This window comes from Mus musculus, chromosome 19, assembly GCF_000001635.26.
Source record: "Mus musculus strain C57BL/6J chromosome 19, GRCm38.p6 C57BL/6J".
Classification (NCBI taxonomy): domain Eukaryota; kingdom Metazoa; phylum Chordata; class Mammalia; order Rodentia; family Muridae; genus Mus; species Mus musculus.
Genome location: NC_000085.6, coordinates 11,320,077 through 11,337,331, shown reverse-complemented (window position 1 = coordinate 11,337,331; position 17,255 = coordinate 11,320,077). Strand labels below are relative to the sequence as shown.

Here is a 17,255-nt window from a genome sequence, read left to right as displayed (position 1 = left end):
CAAACAAGTCAAAGTAATTAATTTATGCTCAGGTTTGAAACAAAGTCATTCTTACAGCACACATAAAGCCTGACCATTCGTGTTTGTCTGCTCAGAACTTCTTGGAGCCATGCTGATTTATATCAATAACAGTTTTAGCTTCAAGTACACTAGTTGTATATGAGCATCTAGCATGGCATTGGAATCTCCATCTTTCTCTTCCTCTCTATAGTATTCCTCTTCTACTTCCTTTTGTCATCTTATAGGCCATCCTCTTTTAGACTTATGCAACAGGTATGGACTGGATTTCTGCTTGTTCTTGTTTTTAACTTATTTTGGAGCTATTTTGAGACATACTTCATTTTAATTAAAAATATTTTTATTGAAAATAGAAATTTGCTTTTCTACAGTATATTCTGACCACTGTTTCTTCTCCTCCTCCCAGATCTTCACCTCCCCACCCTTCCAACTCCATGTCTTTCTCTCTTTAGAAACCAAACAGGCCAGTAAATAAACAAACCAGAATAGAACAAAGCAAACAGAGAAATAGAGTAAATAAAAGAGAAAAATCACAAGAAACACATACACATGCAGAGAGACACACAAACAAAGCCAGAAAACAAAAAAATCAGATGCCATAAGGATAATCAAAATACAAGTTAAGGTTTAAAAAAAAAACAGTGGCCAAGCAAAACATTATGAGATAAACATCTCCAAAAATACCATGGAGTTCGTTTTGTGATGGCCGTCTACTCCCTTGAGTGTGGTTTGTATATTCAGTGATACTCCATTGGAAGAAACAAGTATTAACCTTGGGAGCTGCTACTGAGGTTTACGCTTTTAAAAGTGGTTTCCAACCAGCTGGAAATTATCTCCATATCAATAAGCTCTCTCAAGTCCAAATGTTCTCAAATCCAATAACTCTGATTTTCATGAACTCCTTACTCCCTTCCTCATTAATTCTGTAAGTCAGACGGTGAATTCTAATATCTCTCATTCAGAAGGGGACAGACTTAATGCAATATAGAAATGCAAGGAATCGTTCCCTACTTGACCAAATTTGTTTCGTGAGATGATTTTATTTTGTGTTATTTTTCCAAACCTCAAACTTCAGAAAGGGGAAGCAGAGCAGCTCTTCGTTTTCCTACTACTTGTAATTACTGCAAACTCACACCCTGTGTAATCACGAGTACTTCCGGGGAAAGCACACAAAATGACTGAGTGTCAAAGGCAGACAGTGCAACTTCTGGAGGAAACAGCTGGTAAGAGGTTGAGTCTGAGTTCTCCCAGGAGCAGAGTGAGCAGGCCCAGGAGCTGCAGCACACAGGACAGGGCTGTGAGGACAGGTAGGAACTTTGGGTTGGAATCGTACCACTGGGAGATGTTGTGCTCTAAATAGACAGTCTGGGAAATGGATTTTCATCCTGTTTTTTCTGTTGACCACTTGCAATAGTTGGTGAGGCCCATTTGAAGCCTCAGTTTACTTACTTGTCAAAAAGGAAAGCACCTTTGAGATCAGTTGAGATTTGAAGTGATGACCTTATATAGTTAGTTCCCTTAATTTCCCTACTCTTGCCACTTAGTCTTATAAAACATGTTCTCAAAGAAGACTGACATTTGAGAAAATGTTTAACTTGGAAACTATGGTTCTAATCTAACATTGCAACACAGAAAAGCACTGTGTGCAGAGGTGTTTGCCTGAATAGAAGAGATTTTGGAACTCTTTTCGAAAGCTAAGGGCCATTCCCACTTCATGTGAACATAATGAATGGTGAAGAACAAAGCATAGTTGGATTGGGAGGTGATGGTGTCAGTTGCCAGACATACTATAAAATGTAAGAAACATCATTATGTAGAGTTCCTTCCAAAATAGCCATATTTTAAGAATAGCTTAAATTCAGGAAATACATCTCTATATGCTATCATAAATAGATAATTGAACATATAAAATAAGCATAAGTTCTATGTGTTTTAAAATGCACAGGTGTTTCTTACAGCATTGTTCATAGTGATAACAAAAATAGAAGGAACCAAAATGACCATGATTATACATTCAGTCTAATGAAATGCATTCATTTGAATTTATCATTTGGATTTTTAATTCTAGTTTAAAATCCAATTACATAACTGTAGCGTTCTAACTACTGGAAGTGTGTGATTCAGTGGCATTCGATTCATTCATGCTTGGCACCCCCATGACAATCCACTAAACAACTGCTCTTCACCCACCCCTCCCCCACCATTTTACTTTTCTACAAAACTGAGTAGTAGGGGTACCTCATAAGTAGAACCACGCAGCATCTGACTTCCTTGACTTCATTTAAGATTTTGTTTTTGAGGTTTAACAATGTTTGCAGCATGTCAGAATATAACGTTTGCCTTTTATACTTAAGGCTATTGTAATTAGTCAAAGATTGATAAGAATTCTAAATGGTTGGAATGACCATTTGTACAGTGTTATAATTTGTGTAAAATCTTACATAAAGAGGAGAGAGAACTGAAGAGAGGAGAAAAGGAACACAAAGAAGAATGAAACTGGTGACTTCGTATTATTTGTTGGGGAGTCAGGAACATTTTGATTCATGCAAACTATATTTCTTTTTAGCTGACATTGTTGTTATATGTTCTTTTTAACAAATGGTCAATTTTAAAATAACAGGAAATAAATGCACATGATGTTAACAGGCTAGAGAGCATCAAATTGGCATCCAGCTCCTAACAGGGAGCTTAGAAAAAAGCATGCAATATAGTTCTTAGATATGAGACCTGGCAAATCCAAGAAAGAAATGAGAACCTGAAGGGGATTGTGTTGATATACTTAGCAACAAAGATCAATTCGAAATCCAGGTTTCTCCATATTGGGGCAGTTCTGGAAAGAGACACCTTTACCACACTTCCCCGGGATCATAGCCACTCCTAGGGGCAGACTTTGAACTCATGAATGATAGCTAATGCTTCAGATACAACCAACATTTGGCTTCCAATGCAGTGCCATCCCCATCTGCCCCACTGGTAACAAGAATCCGGGGTTCATTTGGTAATGTTGATCTGGTGAGGGACTGTTTGTTTCTTGAGTGGAGCTGTTAATATTATTAGGAAGAAAGAAAAGGCAAATGAGAATTAATGTCACATAGAAGGAAATATTGCAAGATCTGCAGCCCAGAAGACATAGCTCAAGTACCTGCAAGTTCTACGAACATAGACTAACAATAATTATATTTGCTACAGTGTGTTAAACATGAGATGCAGCAGATAAGTGCTTTTTAAAACATTCTTTTAATGAAATGAACTTATTAGTCCTGGATTGCTAAGATATGAAATAGACTTAATAACATCTAGGAGATAAGACTCTTTGAAGGATTAAGAGCTTTGATATTCTAGTTCCTGAAATGCAGTGTGACTTAAGTGTTTATATTGATAGTTACTAAGCTAGTAGAAGCAAAGGGCACATTCTGGATTAGACATGTTCTTTTTATAAACTGGAAAGCACTTACTAATCTAATGCAGAGAAAATGAAGAGTGGAGGACTGGATAGCATAAAGGTAGCTTCAGTGTGATGTCCTGGGAGATGTGATTAAAATACTGTATGATAGGGGAGGCAGAGGTACAAGAGGTAGAGAGAGGGGGCTGAAAGTAAAGGCTTTGGGGGACAGGCAGTGAGGTGAATACGCTCTGCTGCAGGTAATCTGTTTGGATTACTAATCTCCTAACTGTGGAGTTCCTGGAAATGTTTGCAATTTTCCCCAATAGAATGTTTCTTGCCCATCATGGATAGAGTGCAGTCTATTCTATGCTTCCCCTGAAAGCCACATCCAGTTTTGTTTGTAAAACAGCAAGCCAGACCATGGTCATCCAACCCTGAATGTACTCAATTCTTACCTAAAAAACAAACAAACCCATCTTTCTTCACTCCCTGCAGACCCTGGTGCCTGTGGGTGTTTGTGAGTCAAACCCTGGGGACTAACTGAGTCCATTGCCTCTTCTAGCATCCCTGGCACCATGCGTCTACAGCTTGGCACCAAGAACATTGGGTGGGACTGCTTTCCAAAGGACATCATTATCCACAAAAGAGAGAAAACTGGACATACATATGAAAAAGAAGATGACCTGCTGATTGGAGTGCCTAGTGAAGCCACAGTTCTTGGAGTAAGTCAATCTCATTAGAAGGAGAATGCTGGAGAAACATTAAGATTGTGTCCAGACTACAAAGCTATAGTGAATCTGGAAGAATCCTTGACCTGTTTTGACTGATTCCACAAACAAACCAGAATGTGAAATGGAGTGGGAAACTATTCCCTCCTTGGGCCTTCATTTAAAATAACTAAAGCCACTTGTGCTTTTCCACCAGAACACTGATAATTAAGAAATTAGTGTCTGATCAGTGGAGATTTCTGACTTAAAGATATGATATTATTTAGTCTGATTAAGTTAGGTCTTTTTACTTGGAGTTTTGTTTTTCAAACACTTTGAGAAGACACCATCTAAATTGCTTTCATCTACACATGTTTCTCTGTGTACACATGAGCATCTGTAAGACATCTAAGTATCATTATCCCTTATAGGCAGGATCCTACTCACCATAGGGTTCTGAATACTTCCTGCTGAGACTCAATTCCTACTAGTTCCCACCTTCAGAAACCTTCCTGCTGGGAACCTTCCCTGCATCACAGGTACTGAGATCAGAGTCAGACAAAGGCCAAAGCCTCATGACCTTGAGCCTTGTTACTCTTGATGGTCTCTGGCAACATAACTCTCTTCTTCTCTAACTCTTGATGGTCTCTGGCAACATAACTCTCTCTTCTTCTCTAACTCTTGATGGTCTCTGGCAACATAACTTTCTCTTCTTCTCTAACTCTTGATGGTCTCTGGCAACATAACTCTCTCTTCTTCTCTAACTCTTGATGGTCTCTGGCAACATAACTCTCTCTTCTTCTCTAACTCTTGATGGTCTCTGGCAACATAACTCTCTTCTTCTCTAACTCTTGATGGTCTCTGGCAACATAACTCTCTCTTCTTCTCTAACTTCTGCTAGTAGCAGCAAGACATTAAGAAGCAAACTTCCTTAATAGGGTTGTTTTCACTCTAACTCAAGGGCCCCCTGGCCAGGTGAGAGGCTCAGAGTTAATTAACTCTCTGTAACCCAGAGAAAAAAGAGGAGGAAGAAAGGAAGAATTCAAGCACACACATAGACACACAGATACACAGACACACAATTTGGCTGGGCCCAACTACCTGTCTCAATAATTTCACAAGTGTTCATGCATACTTATATACATACACATATACCTACACATGTATTATGTACGTGCTTATAGACAAAGAGATACATATAAATGCATATATATACATGCATAGACATATACATGTATACATATATACATATATTCATGCACACATACATATATACATGTGCATGCATGCATTTGGTGGATGGAGCTGGGTGGGCAGAGCCTCAGATGCCACACTTTATTATTTCTCTCTGGCCTTCTAAAATCTTCTAAGGTAATAAATAGTTCTTTATAAAATTACCTCATAGATAAAATTTTACACAAAAAGAGAGTTAGTGAAGGATGTTGATACTAAGTTCAAAGCAGTGTTTCATTCTATAAACTCATTGTAAGTCCAAAGCAACAGTTTCACATGGCCTTGCTTTATCATAGTGCACACATGTGGCTTTATCCTTCAACCTGACCTATGATGAAAGCTTTTTCATGATCACAAATTTATTTCTTGATCACTGCTTTCTTATCCTAGTGCAATTAGCGCGTGACACATGAAGGTTTACACAGCTGTATTTGTATCTTTATACAAATTTTTTCTATAGAGGGCTTGAGATTACTTGTATCAATTTAAGAGTTCTATAAAATCATTATCAGAGATTGTGAAACCATCAATTCATCTACACAACATTACTATATGAAAGTACATCTTCATATTGATCTGCAGGAAATTTGCCCAATAGGGTGGGCTAATGGCCAGGAATCATTAAGCTAAGTGTGACAGGAAAGGCATATCAACAGCAAGAAGCAATCCTGGAATGAAGTTTCTAAGGACACTGCATCTCAGAGCTCACCTATCCCAAGCCATGCAAAATGGTGGGCCATCTCCAGAAAATTCACTTGCATACCACAGTCTTTCCTAGATGGCTCCTGACACCTTCCTAAATGCCCCTTCTGCAATTCAGGGTCCATTGACACCATTCTATCCTCTTAAAATATGTTTGATTGAAATAGAATTAAAACTTCTATTCAAATAGTTGGGCAGGGTAGCCTAATATAGATAATTAATGTAGACTCTTGGTTGCCTCTTGGGGCTTGGGGGAGTGTTCTTACAGCTGAAGACACTTCACACCCAGATGATTCAAGCTGTATATGAAAACTTCTTACTTTTGGTATATCTTCTATGGTTCCAGAAAATTCTATGCCAAGGAAAGGAAATGATTAAATAGTTTTATACAACTGCAACACCTATAGCCATAACACTTACTAACATAGCAAGCCATGCATAGAGGTGAAATAAGTGATACTCAAGTGTAAGTGGCAACGAACAGCTGTCTATTGGCACTTAAGGCCTACTCAGCAGGAGGGCAATCATGCTTGCTATTAGAAACCTAGTCAGTCTACTGGGGCTAGTGAAGTCAGGAAATTTAGAAATAATTTACTACAGCCACTTTGCTAGAACAGCATATCTCATTGCTACATCTTAAATCTTAGCTATTGGGTTCTTTATCCCTTTTATTTTCTCGAGTGCCTCTTTCTTTGTTTAGCCAGCAGCTCATTGTTTTCTGAAAACACTCCTTCAGCAATTCTTGCCCCATATCATTGAAAAGACAATTAGAATTGTCTTTTTGTTTCTTGGGACTCTGAGATCAATTGGTCTTTTAGCTTTCTTCTCACCCCTGGAATTTCCCTTCAGAAACTCATGTCATACTACTAGGTGACTCTTTCACTATCTTTATACCAAGATCTCGGCCCTTATATCACTACCACTGCTTCCAATAGACAGACAGACAGACAGATGATAAATGTGTGTGATATATGTGTGTGTGATATATATATATATATATATATGTATATGTATATATAAAATCATGTTTGCCTACTGATTATATTCCTTATACCCTCCCATCCTCTTGTTGGTGTTCTTTCTTTTTCAAATAGTCTCCTTCTGCATGTGTGTGTGTGTGTGTGTGTGTGTGTGTGTGTGTGTGTGTGTACACAGTACATAACTATAGATTATGTATATGAAAGAAAGTATGGCATTTGTTTTTTTTTTAATTCCATTGTTTTCTCTTATCTTCTACCTCTTGGACCACTTCCCCTCCTCCCATTTCCTCTTCCATTCTCATAATCCATGTATATATGCACATGTATATATTTAAACATATATTTTACGTAGTAGAGGAAACAAAGTATTTATCTTTCTGAGCCTGTCTTAGTTTTCTTAGTATGATGTTCCTTAGTTCCACCCATTTCACTTTAAATGGCATTATTTTCTTCTTCTTTGTTGTTTAATAAAATTTTATTGTGTGTAAAAACCACATTTTCTTTTTCTACCTATCAGCTGGTAGACATCTAACTGGTTTTGTGCCTTGGCTATTGTTTAGCAATGAGCTTAGATGTGCAGGCCTCTGTGTGGTATGCTGACTTTAATTTCCTTGGGGAAATACCCAAGAATCATCATCAGGTCATATGCTGGTTCTACTTTAGTTTTGGTTTTGTGAGGAACCAGTGTTGATTTTTCACAGTGGCCACACTGGTTTACATTCCCATTTGATAGTTCCTCTTTTCCCACATCCTCATCAGATCTGTTGTCATTTGTTTTCTGGATAATAACCAGTATGACTAGGATGAAAAGGACTCTGAAATCACTTTTTATTTACATTCCCCTAATTAGACATTAGGATGTTGAATGATTTTTTTCTAATGTTTGTTTGTTATATGTATTTCTTCTTTGAAAACTGTTTATTCCATTCACTAGCCTACTTACTGGTTGATTTGGTTTTCTTAGTGTTTAAGCTTTGAGGTTCCTTGTAGGATATATAGGCATCAACGGCTTTCTTCCATTTTTCAGACGGTTACTTCACTCTCATGTTTGTTTCTACTACTAGGCAGATATTCTTCATCCCATGCAATGTTGTCAATTCTTCCCATTGTTATCTGAATTATCAGCCTTCTTTTCATGAAATCCTTGCATCTTGAAGTATTCCTCCTGTTTGGCTCTACAAGTTCCCAAGTCTCAGACCTTACCTTAACAAATGTGATCTATTTTGAATTATTTTTGTGCAGGTGAGAGTCGGGGATCTAGCTTCATTCTTTGACATGTGGATTTCCCCAGCACCATTTGTTGAGGATGCTTTGTCAAATATTAGATGGCTATATTCCTATGAGTTCTTTTCTGAATAGTCTATTCTGTTCCAACATCTTCCATCAACTTAATCACAAATCTCTATCCTTAATGGATCCCATCCTTGTTACATGTTCTAATAATACTTTACCCGAGTTGTCATGGAACTTGACTTTGTATGACACATGGAAGATATAAGAATCTACCAGAGTAACTATCATTTGTTTCATGCCTGCCTCTTGGTACATGGGTACTCAATGAGGAACTGTGGTAATAGATGACTTATCTTAATTTTGGGTAATGTGGACTGTGTGTTAATTACAATATAGATTAAGCGGTGAATAAAAGTTTGAATGTCTGGTCAAACAACAGTCCAGTTTTGACATTTGTGCAAGTTTGTACAACTCAATTCCCTCCTGATCCTCATCCATTACAAAGATGTGATGAATACTGTTTAGAATGCAGACACCCTTAAACAAATGTAAACTACTCTGACAACTGCCACCATAAAAATCACAATGATTCTTAAAATCAAATGACAAAATGGATGAGTGACAGCACCAGAAATGTGATGCTCAACGGCTCTCGGTGGAAGCTGAAGCCTGCACTGAGATTCCCATGGGTAGTTCCTTCTCTATACTCACCTAACTGGGCTCTAGTCCAGACAATTTTTCCCAATGACTTTCCCAAAAGGAAATGTTTTGAGAAGTAGACTTTTCAGAATTAAATGTTCACATAATCACTTCCTGAGTTTAATGAGCCTTCCACAAAATAAAAGAGGTAAATTTTGAATTTTTCTCTTAGAATAGGCTTATTTGTTCCTTGTAGAATTTTCCCTCTTTAATATAGGAATTAACAGCATATTTTAAATGTCTTTGTAAGTCAGTGTGTTTTCAAATAATCCTTTGCATCTACTTAAAACCATGGTCTAGAAGTCCCTGCCTTGTGTGTTGCAGACCATCCAGCTACTATGTGCCCTGATACTTGCAAGCTTTGGGGGCATTTTGGTGTCAGCTTCCTACTTCAACCCAGAAGTTTCCACCACTTTGATATCTGGATACCTGTTTATTGGATCCCTCTGTGTAAGTAAAATGCGGTCTCAAAAAAAAAAAATGTATGCTTTCTAAATACCCCACAGGCACTAGGTCACAGAATGACTTCATCTTCAAGAGGAAAGGAGGCAGGAGGAAACCAACTCAACATTCCTGTTATTGCCTATGTCTTGTATCTTCCATTCAAAACTCAGCACTTCGAGGGAGGGCTTCTAATTAGGACAGAAGGCAGAAGAAGAAGAAGACAACACACTGGCACATCAGCACTTTTCTTATCTGATGCCACATCCTCTTAGACCAGAGGATGGTTTTTCATAGCCATCTTTGAGTCTTTGAAGAGGCCTTTGGAGTCTAGCCATTTCGGAACAATCATTTGTCGGATCCAGAGTAAGAAGGCTGATTATACAGTAAGCTTGAGATACCACAGCTCTGAAGATATTTATCTCAGTAATGACAAGACTCGTGGGAAACAGAAGCATTCTTCTGCTCATGGGTAACCCTGAATATCTGTAGAGCTCTTGGGTTTCTTGTCATATAGTGGCTCATAGTCAAAGACTCTACTGGATTTTATTTTCAGGCCCAATGTATGCATCCTACCAATGAGCAATTCTTTCCAATAGAGAATCTTGAAAAAACGAGGAAAAGAGGAAAATTTATCTGAGAAGATAACTTATACAAAGAGTTTTTAGTGGCCATAGTCTCTGTGTGGGCACAACTGCTGCACAATGTGCACAAAGCTCTGCCCCTGTCCCCAAAGTACAGTTTGTCCTTGACCTTGCTGTCTCACCAGTGGTGGCAGCCTCCACATTTCTTAATGAGGCTTCTGCTAGTTCTTTCTTGGCTCTAATTGTTACTACTCCATACTCAACCCACAGGCATAATCAATGGTTTGGCTTTCCCACACTGCCATTCCTCTGCTTGCTGGCCCCCAGTTCCACTGGAATCAAGTGCTGGCATCTCAGTGCTTATAATAAAGACTCCTTGTTGGATCTTTTCCTCCTGATTTCCTAAACTCTAGGTAATACTCAGGTGGCCTACACCCATAGCTTCAATGCCATATTTTTCTGTCTCTTGCCACATGAGAGGCTCTTTCCTGGGTCCTTCTGTTGGCTTCCTTATCTCTATATTGTCTCAAATCTCAAGTCTTGATATGCCTCAAGCTCCTCTTCACTTCTTTTCTTTCTTTCTTTCTTTCTTTCTTTCTTTCTTTCTTATTAATCATTCCATTTGTTTACATCTTAAAGGATATCCCACTTTCCGGTTACCCCTCCACCAACCCCACATTCCACATCTGCCCTCCCCCTCCCCTTTGCCTGTATAAGGGTACTCTCCTATCCACCCACACCCTTCCACCCCACCACTCCAGCATCCCCCTACACTGTGGCATCAAAACTCCCCCAGACCAAGGGCCTTCCCTCCTGTGGTTGTCAGGCAAGGCCATCCTTTGCTAATATGTATCTGGAACCATGGATCCCTCCAGGTACACTCCTTGGTTGATGGTCTAGACTCTGGGAGAACTGGGTGGTCAGGCGAGCCATGTTGTCTCCAATGGTGTTGCAACCCCCTCTGCTCCTCCATTCCTTCTGTCAGCTCCCCCAACAGGGTCCCTGAGCTCAGTCTGATGGGTGGCTCCAAGCGTCCACATCTACATTGGTCAGTTGCTGGCAGGACCTCCCAAGGAACCACCATACTAGGTTCCTGTCAGCAAGCACCTCTTGACCACAGCAATAGTTTTGGGTTTGGTGTCTGCAGACATGATGGATCCCTAGGTGGGGCAGTGCCTCTTTCAATTTCACAGTTTAGTAGCATTTGCCAGGCATTTGTTGCATTTGGTCTGCAGTAACTGATGTTTTCCAATAACATAAACCTCCCTGAGCAGATGCTTATTCTTCAAAGTTTATACAAACATCCCAAGCAGATATGAAGCATCCCTAGCAGTATGGGCATGTCATTCCTGTGGGGCTGTCTCTCTGAAAGTTTCCCATCACTTTTTGGGAGTGATTTGAAAGCAGTTTAAAACAGCTCTCTCTCTCTCTCTCTCTCTCTCTCTCTCTCTCTCTCTCTCTCTCTCTCTCTCTCTTTCCTGAACAGTTTGCCATTGCTGGAATTCTCTCCATTATCTCTGAAAAAATCTCAACCAAACCCTTTGTAAGTATGAATACCATCAACTCCAGTTGGGTGGAATAGTTAGAACCTCATAGTTAATTCTTCTAGTTTCAATCTTCCATTGTACTGTTTATGAAAATGAAGCTGAGAACAGGTTATGGAGCATACTGATCTTCAGCTGGCCCTCTGACACTCTTGGGAAGTAACTTATGAAGTGACAGTGCTCATTTTTCACATGTGATAGGAGAAAAACAGAAACACAGAGTACGAAAGAGCTTGTCTGGTCAAGCACACAGAGAGTAGTAACAGCTGATATAGGAATCTACATTTCCTGATGCCAAGCCCAGAATTGTGACCCCATCCAATTGCTGAGAATTCTTCAACTACCCCATAACTCCTGGGTCTATACTGCAGCTTCAGTTATCAGGAGCAAGTGTCAATTCCTAAATCACCTGTGTACTCTCCACCATAGCTAGCCAGACCCCATGTCTTCTGGAATCAAGATGTGGCTTTTCCAACTTGGTGGGTATGTGGCAGAAAGTAGGAAAGGCTGCTACCCACAGGAGCAACAGTTTTAGCTGCTTCTTCCTGTGTTTTCAAGACTGTGGTCCATTCATTATACTTTTAAGGACTGAGCATGGCAAGAACTACAGAGACTAAACCCACACACCAGTACTTCTTGCCCTTTCACAGAGGGAAACAGAAAGGTCATCTTTGTCAATTGCTTGTCAAATGAAAGTACAGGTTATCTTCCCTTAGGCCTGACCACCTTCTAAGATATCCATGCTCTACAGTTTGCTTCCACTAGTCTCTAAAGTTGCTTCTTTATGTGAGGTCAAACTTTCATCTAGGTTCTCCAGAGCATGTCAAAGGCCATATTTTAAGAGGTTTTCAAAATAAGAACAGTTTTAAGAACACTGGGGGAGTGCGTAGAGATACTGGCAACAGGCTGAGGATCCTGGATCGGTGTTTAGTGTCTTGGAGCGTTAGAAGTATAGACTGTGGGGAGCTGTTCACATTGTCCCATTTGCCACACATTTCCTATCTCATGTGACAAACTGTGATACAAAGACAAATTCATCATAGTCTGCCTGAAAGGAAGCCATGGGTTATATCAGAAACAACTCCAAGGAAGCGCCATTGCCGTATAATGGTCAGAGGGAACAGAAAACCCTGTACCAAACTTGTGATGAGAACCCAACCCAGAATCTCTCTTCCAGGCACTGAGCAGCCTGGCCTCCAATGTAGCAAGCTCTGTTGTTGCCGTCATTGGCCTCTTCCTCTTCACCTATTGTCTGATAGCCCTGGGGAGTGCTTTCCCACACTGTAACTCAGAAAAGAAATTCCTGTCCTTATTGTCTTACTTGAAATCCCACCATTGGAAGAATGAAGACAAGAACTGTTACCTGGCTTATGTCGGTGCTATGGTAAGTACTTCCAGACTGAATATCTTATCATGTAAAACCCCATTGTTTCCCCCCCACACACACTCCCAGCCCCTTGGATAGTTTCTGCTTTCTCAGCAGTCTCTGGTCATGCTGGTCTAGGGCAGACAGGAAAAAAAAAACAATAAACAAATATGACATAAAGTTAGCAGATTCAGTGTGGTAGGAGGTGTGTGAACCACAGCAAAAAGAGGAACCATGAAGAGATGAAGAAAACACAATAGAAAGTTTTAAATCACAGCAGGCAATGCTGTTCCTTGATGTTTATGTTGGGAAATGGGGAGCTCTTTTTTTTTTTCAATTTTTTTAAATGTTAATTTTTTATTAGATATTTACATCTTCATTTACATTTCAAATGCTATCCCCTTTCCTAGTTTCCTCTCCGAAAGTCCCCTATACCTTCCCCCCTACTCCCGCCTTGCTCCCCAACCCACCCACTCCCACTTCCTGGCCCGGGCATTCCCCTGTACTGGGGCATATAATCTTCGAAAGACCAAGGGCCTCTCCTTCCACTGATGGCCGGCTAGGCCATCCTCTGGGAAGCTCTTTTGAGTACTTGCCTGGAGCTGAAAAGCTCTACCCATTAGAGATGCTTGCCTTCTACTCACAGGTACTCTGACACTTGGAGCAGACACAAAGTGCTTAATTTCCCTAAGTGCACACTCCAAGGGCTGGCGAAGAGGGTTTGGAGGCAGCTGCCCAGTAGATATGACTCCTGTCAAACATCAGTGTTTGGGAGAAGAAGTTTCTTAGCACAAATTTGACAGCCACCACCTAGTGATAGTGACAAACCTGGCTTAGTCCATTTTCTAAATGTAGGATTATCATGTTTAAATCATAACAATAAGTAATTTAAGGAGGAAGATCGTTCCTTCATGACTTCTCCTACTGGAACAGTGAGTGATCACACTGGTAATGTTTCATTCCATTGGGTCCATCTGACTTGGGAGTCTTGGAGAATGTGTGAAAGTTTTCAGACACATTCTATTGAATCAGGCCACATGAGTAGATAAGACGCATTGATCTGGGAATTTGAGGAAATGAAAGAAAACAGAGACTCATCTGGTAAGAAGTGAGCATAGCAAAGTGCAGGAGATCACACTGCAAGAAAGACAGGTTAGATCAATATGTAAAAAGTACCCTCTGAGGGACTGTTTTAATTAAGATTAACTTCAGTACATCAAATAGTCTCTTACTTTCATATAAGTAGAGCCAAAAAGAACTTCCTTACCATCAGAAAAGTTGCAGCATGTAAGCCAACCTCAAAAGAATACTAATTTTTAATAAATACAGCATTAGCCTGAACAAATCTCTCTCTCTCTCTCTCTCTCTCTCTCTCTCTCTCTCTCTCTCTCTCTCTCTCTCTCTCTCTCTCTCATGTGTGTGTGTGTGTGTGTGTGTGTGTGTGTGTGTAAGACTTAAAGAAATAGAAAGGAGCTGGAGGAAGGAAGGCATGAAGATGGTGTAGGTTGCAGAAGCCAACAAGGATTCTAAAGACAAATCAAACTAGAAAATTATTAGGAGTCTTCACCATAGGTGTTAGAGACTAGGATGCCCAGGGTAAGAGTTTAGGGTTGTCAGGATAATAGGAATGCAGGAAGAGCCCTGCCAATGTATTAGTAACAGAAATTAGAAATTCATTTCACTTGTGACAATTGGAGAAGGAAATGGTACTCAACATCCCAGGACGTTTCACAAATCCATGCAGTTAGCTCACTCATCCCCATGTAGCTAGCACAGCTAAACTCACAATTCCATAGGCACTAGGGGTGTTTCTAATAAAGGGACTTTAAAACTGCTTCTGCATCTCTGTATCTGAAATTCCTAAGGTCCTTACAAAAGAAAAAGCAGAGAAAAAGACTGAGCCTTTGCCTCTGCTCCTTCTATTCTCCATTGCCCACCACTACCCCGCCCCCACCCTGCCCCCACCCCACCCCCACCTCCTCTCAATGGGGCCCAAAGGCTTTGTGTGGGGTCCCACCCAGGCCTGTGCTGCTTTGCAGAGTGCTCTGGGGATGATGCTTCTCTTCACTGTGCTGGAGGTTTTCCTAGCTGGATACAGTTCTATCTTTTGGTGGAAGCAAGTCTACTCCAACAAACCTGGGGTAAGTACCTGATATCTGTGTGACATCCACTGGGTCCCCTGCTCTGAGCTGCAATGATACAGGCCCAAAAGATCGGATGGAAAGTGACTTTAACAATGAGAGTAAGAATTAATAGAGTGGTCACCTGGGATCAGCTAGTGCCTACAGGACAGCAGAGCAGATAGAGAACCCTTCCCCAAGAAACTAGCTGGCTCTAGAAGTTGGCTCATGAAATTTCATAAATGAACCAAGACTTAGATTAAAAAAATATATATACAGGATAGAAAGAGAGTTTATATAGCCTTGTTCTTGAGATACATACTGGCATCTGACTTCTTAGACAATCTCCACGGTCAAGCCCTTGCTAATGTTATTTTTACCAAGACTTTACTATTTTGTTGATGTCTTTCTGCTCTTTCCCTTCCTATCTCTTAGCCCATTGTGTTGTAATTTTAAACTGTGTTTATTTCTCCTAAATGCTACAGTGAAAGATAAAATGTTATAATTTGAACAAATTATGATTCAGCTATGAGACACCAGAAAGCAACAAATGAGGAGACGGAAAGTGGCATTTGCTTGGACATTGTTGCAACCATATATTATGATAAAGTTGCATAAGTAGTACTATAAAATGTTACTATAATACATTGCTATATATTGAGGGAAATATGAAAATATTTTAAACCCTACCCCCAAAATCAAAGTATTAAGCTCTGTTAATAAATTTTATTCTTTAGGGTACATTTTTCTTGCCTCAATCACAAGATCATACCCAACTTGTTAAAAGCAATTTGTTGCAATAATGGATATGAAATACAAAAGAAGAAAGAAGAAATCTGTTGCTCACAGCAGAGTACAGCTAGACTTGCCTGAAATCTCAGCTTTGGTAGATCCTAATAAACATCTGAAGAAAAGCTCTCCTGTCATACTTTCAATGAGTCACTTCATTTCCATTGAAAATCATTTCCTAAAGTCCGAGTCAGCAAAATTCCCTGATTCCACATTCCACAATGACCACAAACTTTATCAACTTCCCCAAATAGAGTGAACAGACAGTGTTTCATCTGTCTGATGCTAGATGAGAAAGCATGTACTCCTTCTGGGGTGGAAGCTGACAGGGTCATGTGGCTAGGTAAGGTCTTTCTCTGCATTGCTTGCACAATCCTTTGCTTAAATATTAGACTTTACACATTCCAAGAACATTTGAGATCCTTTGAAAATATGACAGCCTGTACAAGGTCCTGGGTTTGATACTACAGCAATAAAAAGATATAATAAATCATAACCAGGCATTATGGTTCATGCTTATAATCCTAGCATGTGAGAGACTGAAGCAGGATTATCATGGGTTCAAGGTCAGCCTGCGTATAGACTGAAACTAAGTTGAAAAAAATTACTTATTTCTGTCTCAATGATTTCATTATATATTGAAATCATACACACACACACACACACACACACACACACACACACACACAGAGGGATTGGATTTAGGACTTTTCAAACACTTAGAACATGCTCTACCACTGTGTTATATCCCTAGCATAGTGATTTTTCTTTAGATTCAAAGACTATAACTAATCATGGCATATTCCCTCATCTAAGTAGAAGACTGAGTAAGATATTGGACATATAAAAGCAATAGCAACTTAGTTGCTGGTTTGGAAAAATTACATTGCTTACTCAAGAAAGAGCTTCTAATGTTGCTCCCCAGAGAGAAATGTGTAACTGAAAAATATGTGTAAGTTTTTCAAATATACAAACATGCTATGGAAATGCAGTGGTACAAGGATTAGTTCCCTACGTGCGTGCACATGTGCACACACACATGCATGTGTACATACATGTCTGTAAATACATGTGCCTTGAGAGGCCAGAGGTGTCAGCTGCCCTTTATAAGAAGTTATGAACCACTAGATATCAGTACTGGGAATTGAACTTTACCCCTTTGAAAGAGCAGTACACACTCTTTTATTTTAGTTTCATCATCATCATCATAGTTATTTCTTATACATTTTAATTAAAGTATAATGACATTATTTGACTCCTATCTTTTCTCTCTGCAGCCCCTCCGAAGTCCTTCCATGTTTCCTCCTCCCAAATTGATAACCTCTTCCTTCCTGATTACTATTGTTACATATAGATGCATACACATATGCTACATATATACTCACAACTATGCTCAAATATATTAACATAGCCTAGTGAGTCAATATTTGTTGTATGCATATGGTTTCAGGGCT

The 17,255-nt window shown here is 39.6% G+C and overlaps 1 protein-coding gene across 3 annotated transcripts; it reads left to right on the top strand.

Annotated features, from left to right (window-relative positions):
* The first annotated feature begins 1,185 nt into the window (after nt 1-1,185).
* Nucleotides 1,186-16,293, top strand: Ms4a7 (membrane-spanning 4-domains, subfamily A, member 7). 3 transcript variants are annotated; one of them, NM_027836.6, is made up of 7 exons: nt 1,186-1,325; nt 3,966-4,125; nt 9,282-9,407; nt 11,469-11,525; nt 12,704-12,910; nt 14,932-15,033; nt 15,750-16,293. In NM_027836.6, exons 2-7 carry the CDS (start codon nt 3,979-3,981, stop codon nt 15,813-15,815), a joined length of 705 nt encoding a protein of 234 aa, NP_082112.3. In that variant the 5' UTR covers nt 1,186-1,325; nt 3,966-3,978; the 3' UTR covers nt 15,816-16,293. The 3 variants fall into 3 exon arrangements, with proteins under 3 accessions (NP_082112.3, NP_001020781.1, NP_001263327.1); NM_001276398.1 differs by lacking the exon at nt 1,186-1,325 and adding an exon at nt 2,637-3,016; NM_001025610.4 differs by lacking the exon at nt 11,469-11,525.
* The last annotated feature ends 962 nt before the right edge of the window (nt 16,294-17,255 follow it).

Coding starts and splice junctions, on each gene's coding strand:
- Ms4a7 (NM_001276398.1), top strand. CDS start 2,931: ATGCTTCAGATACAACCAACATTTGGCTTCCAATGCAGTGCCATCCCC. Junction 3,017..3,965: donor AAGAATCCGGGGTTCATTTG/GTAATGTTGATC, acceptor TGCCTCTTCTAG/CATCCCTGGCACCATGCGTC. Junction 15,034..15,749: donor TCTACTCCAACAAACCTGGG/GTAAGTACCTGA, acceptor TTTATTCTTTAG/GGTACATTTTTCTTGCCTCA.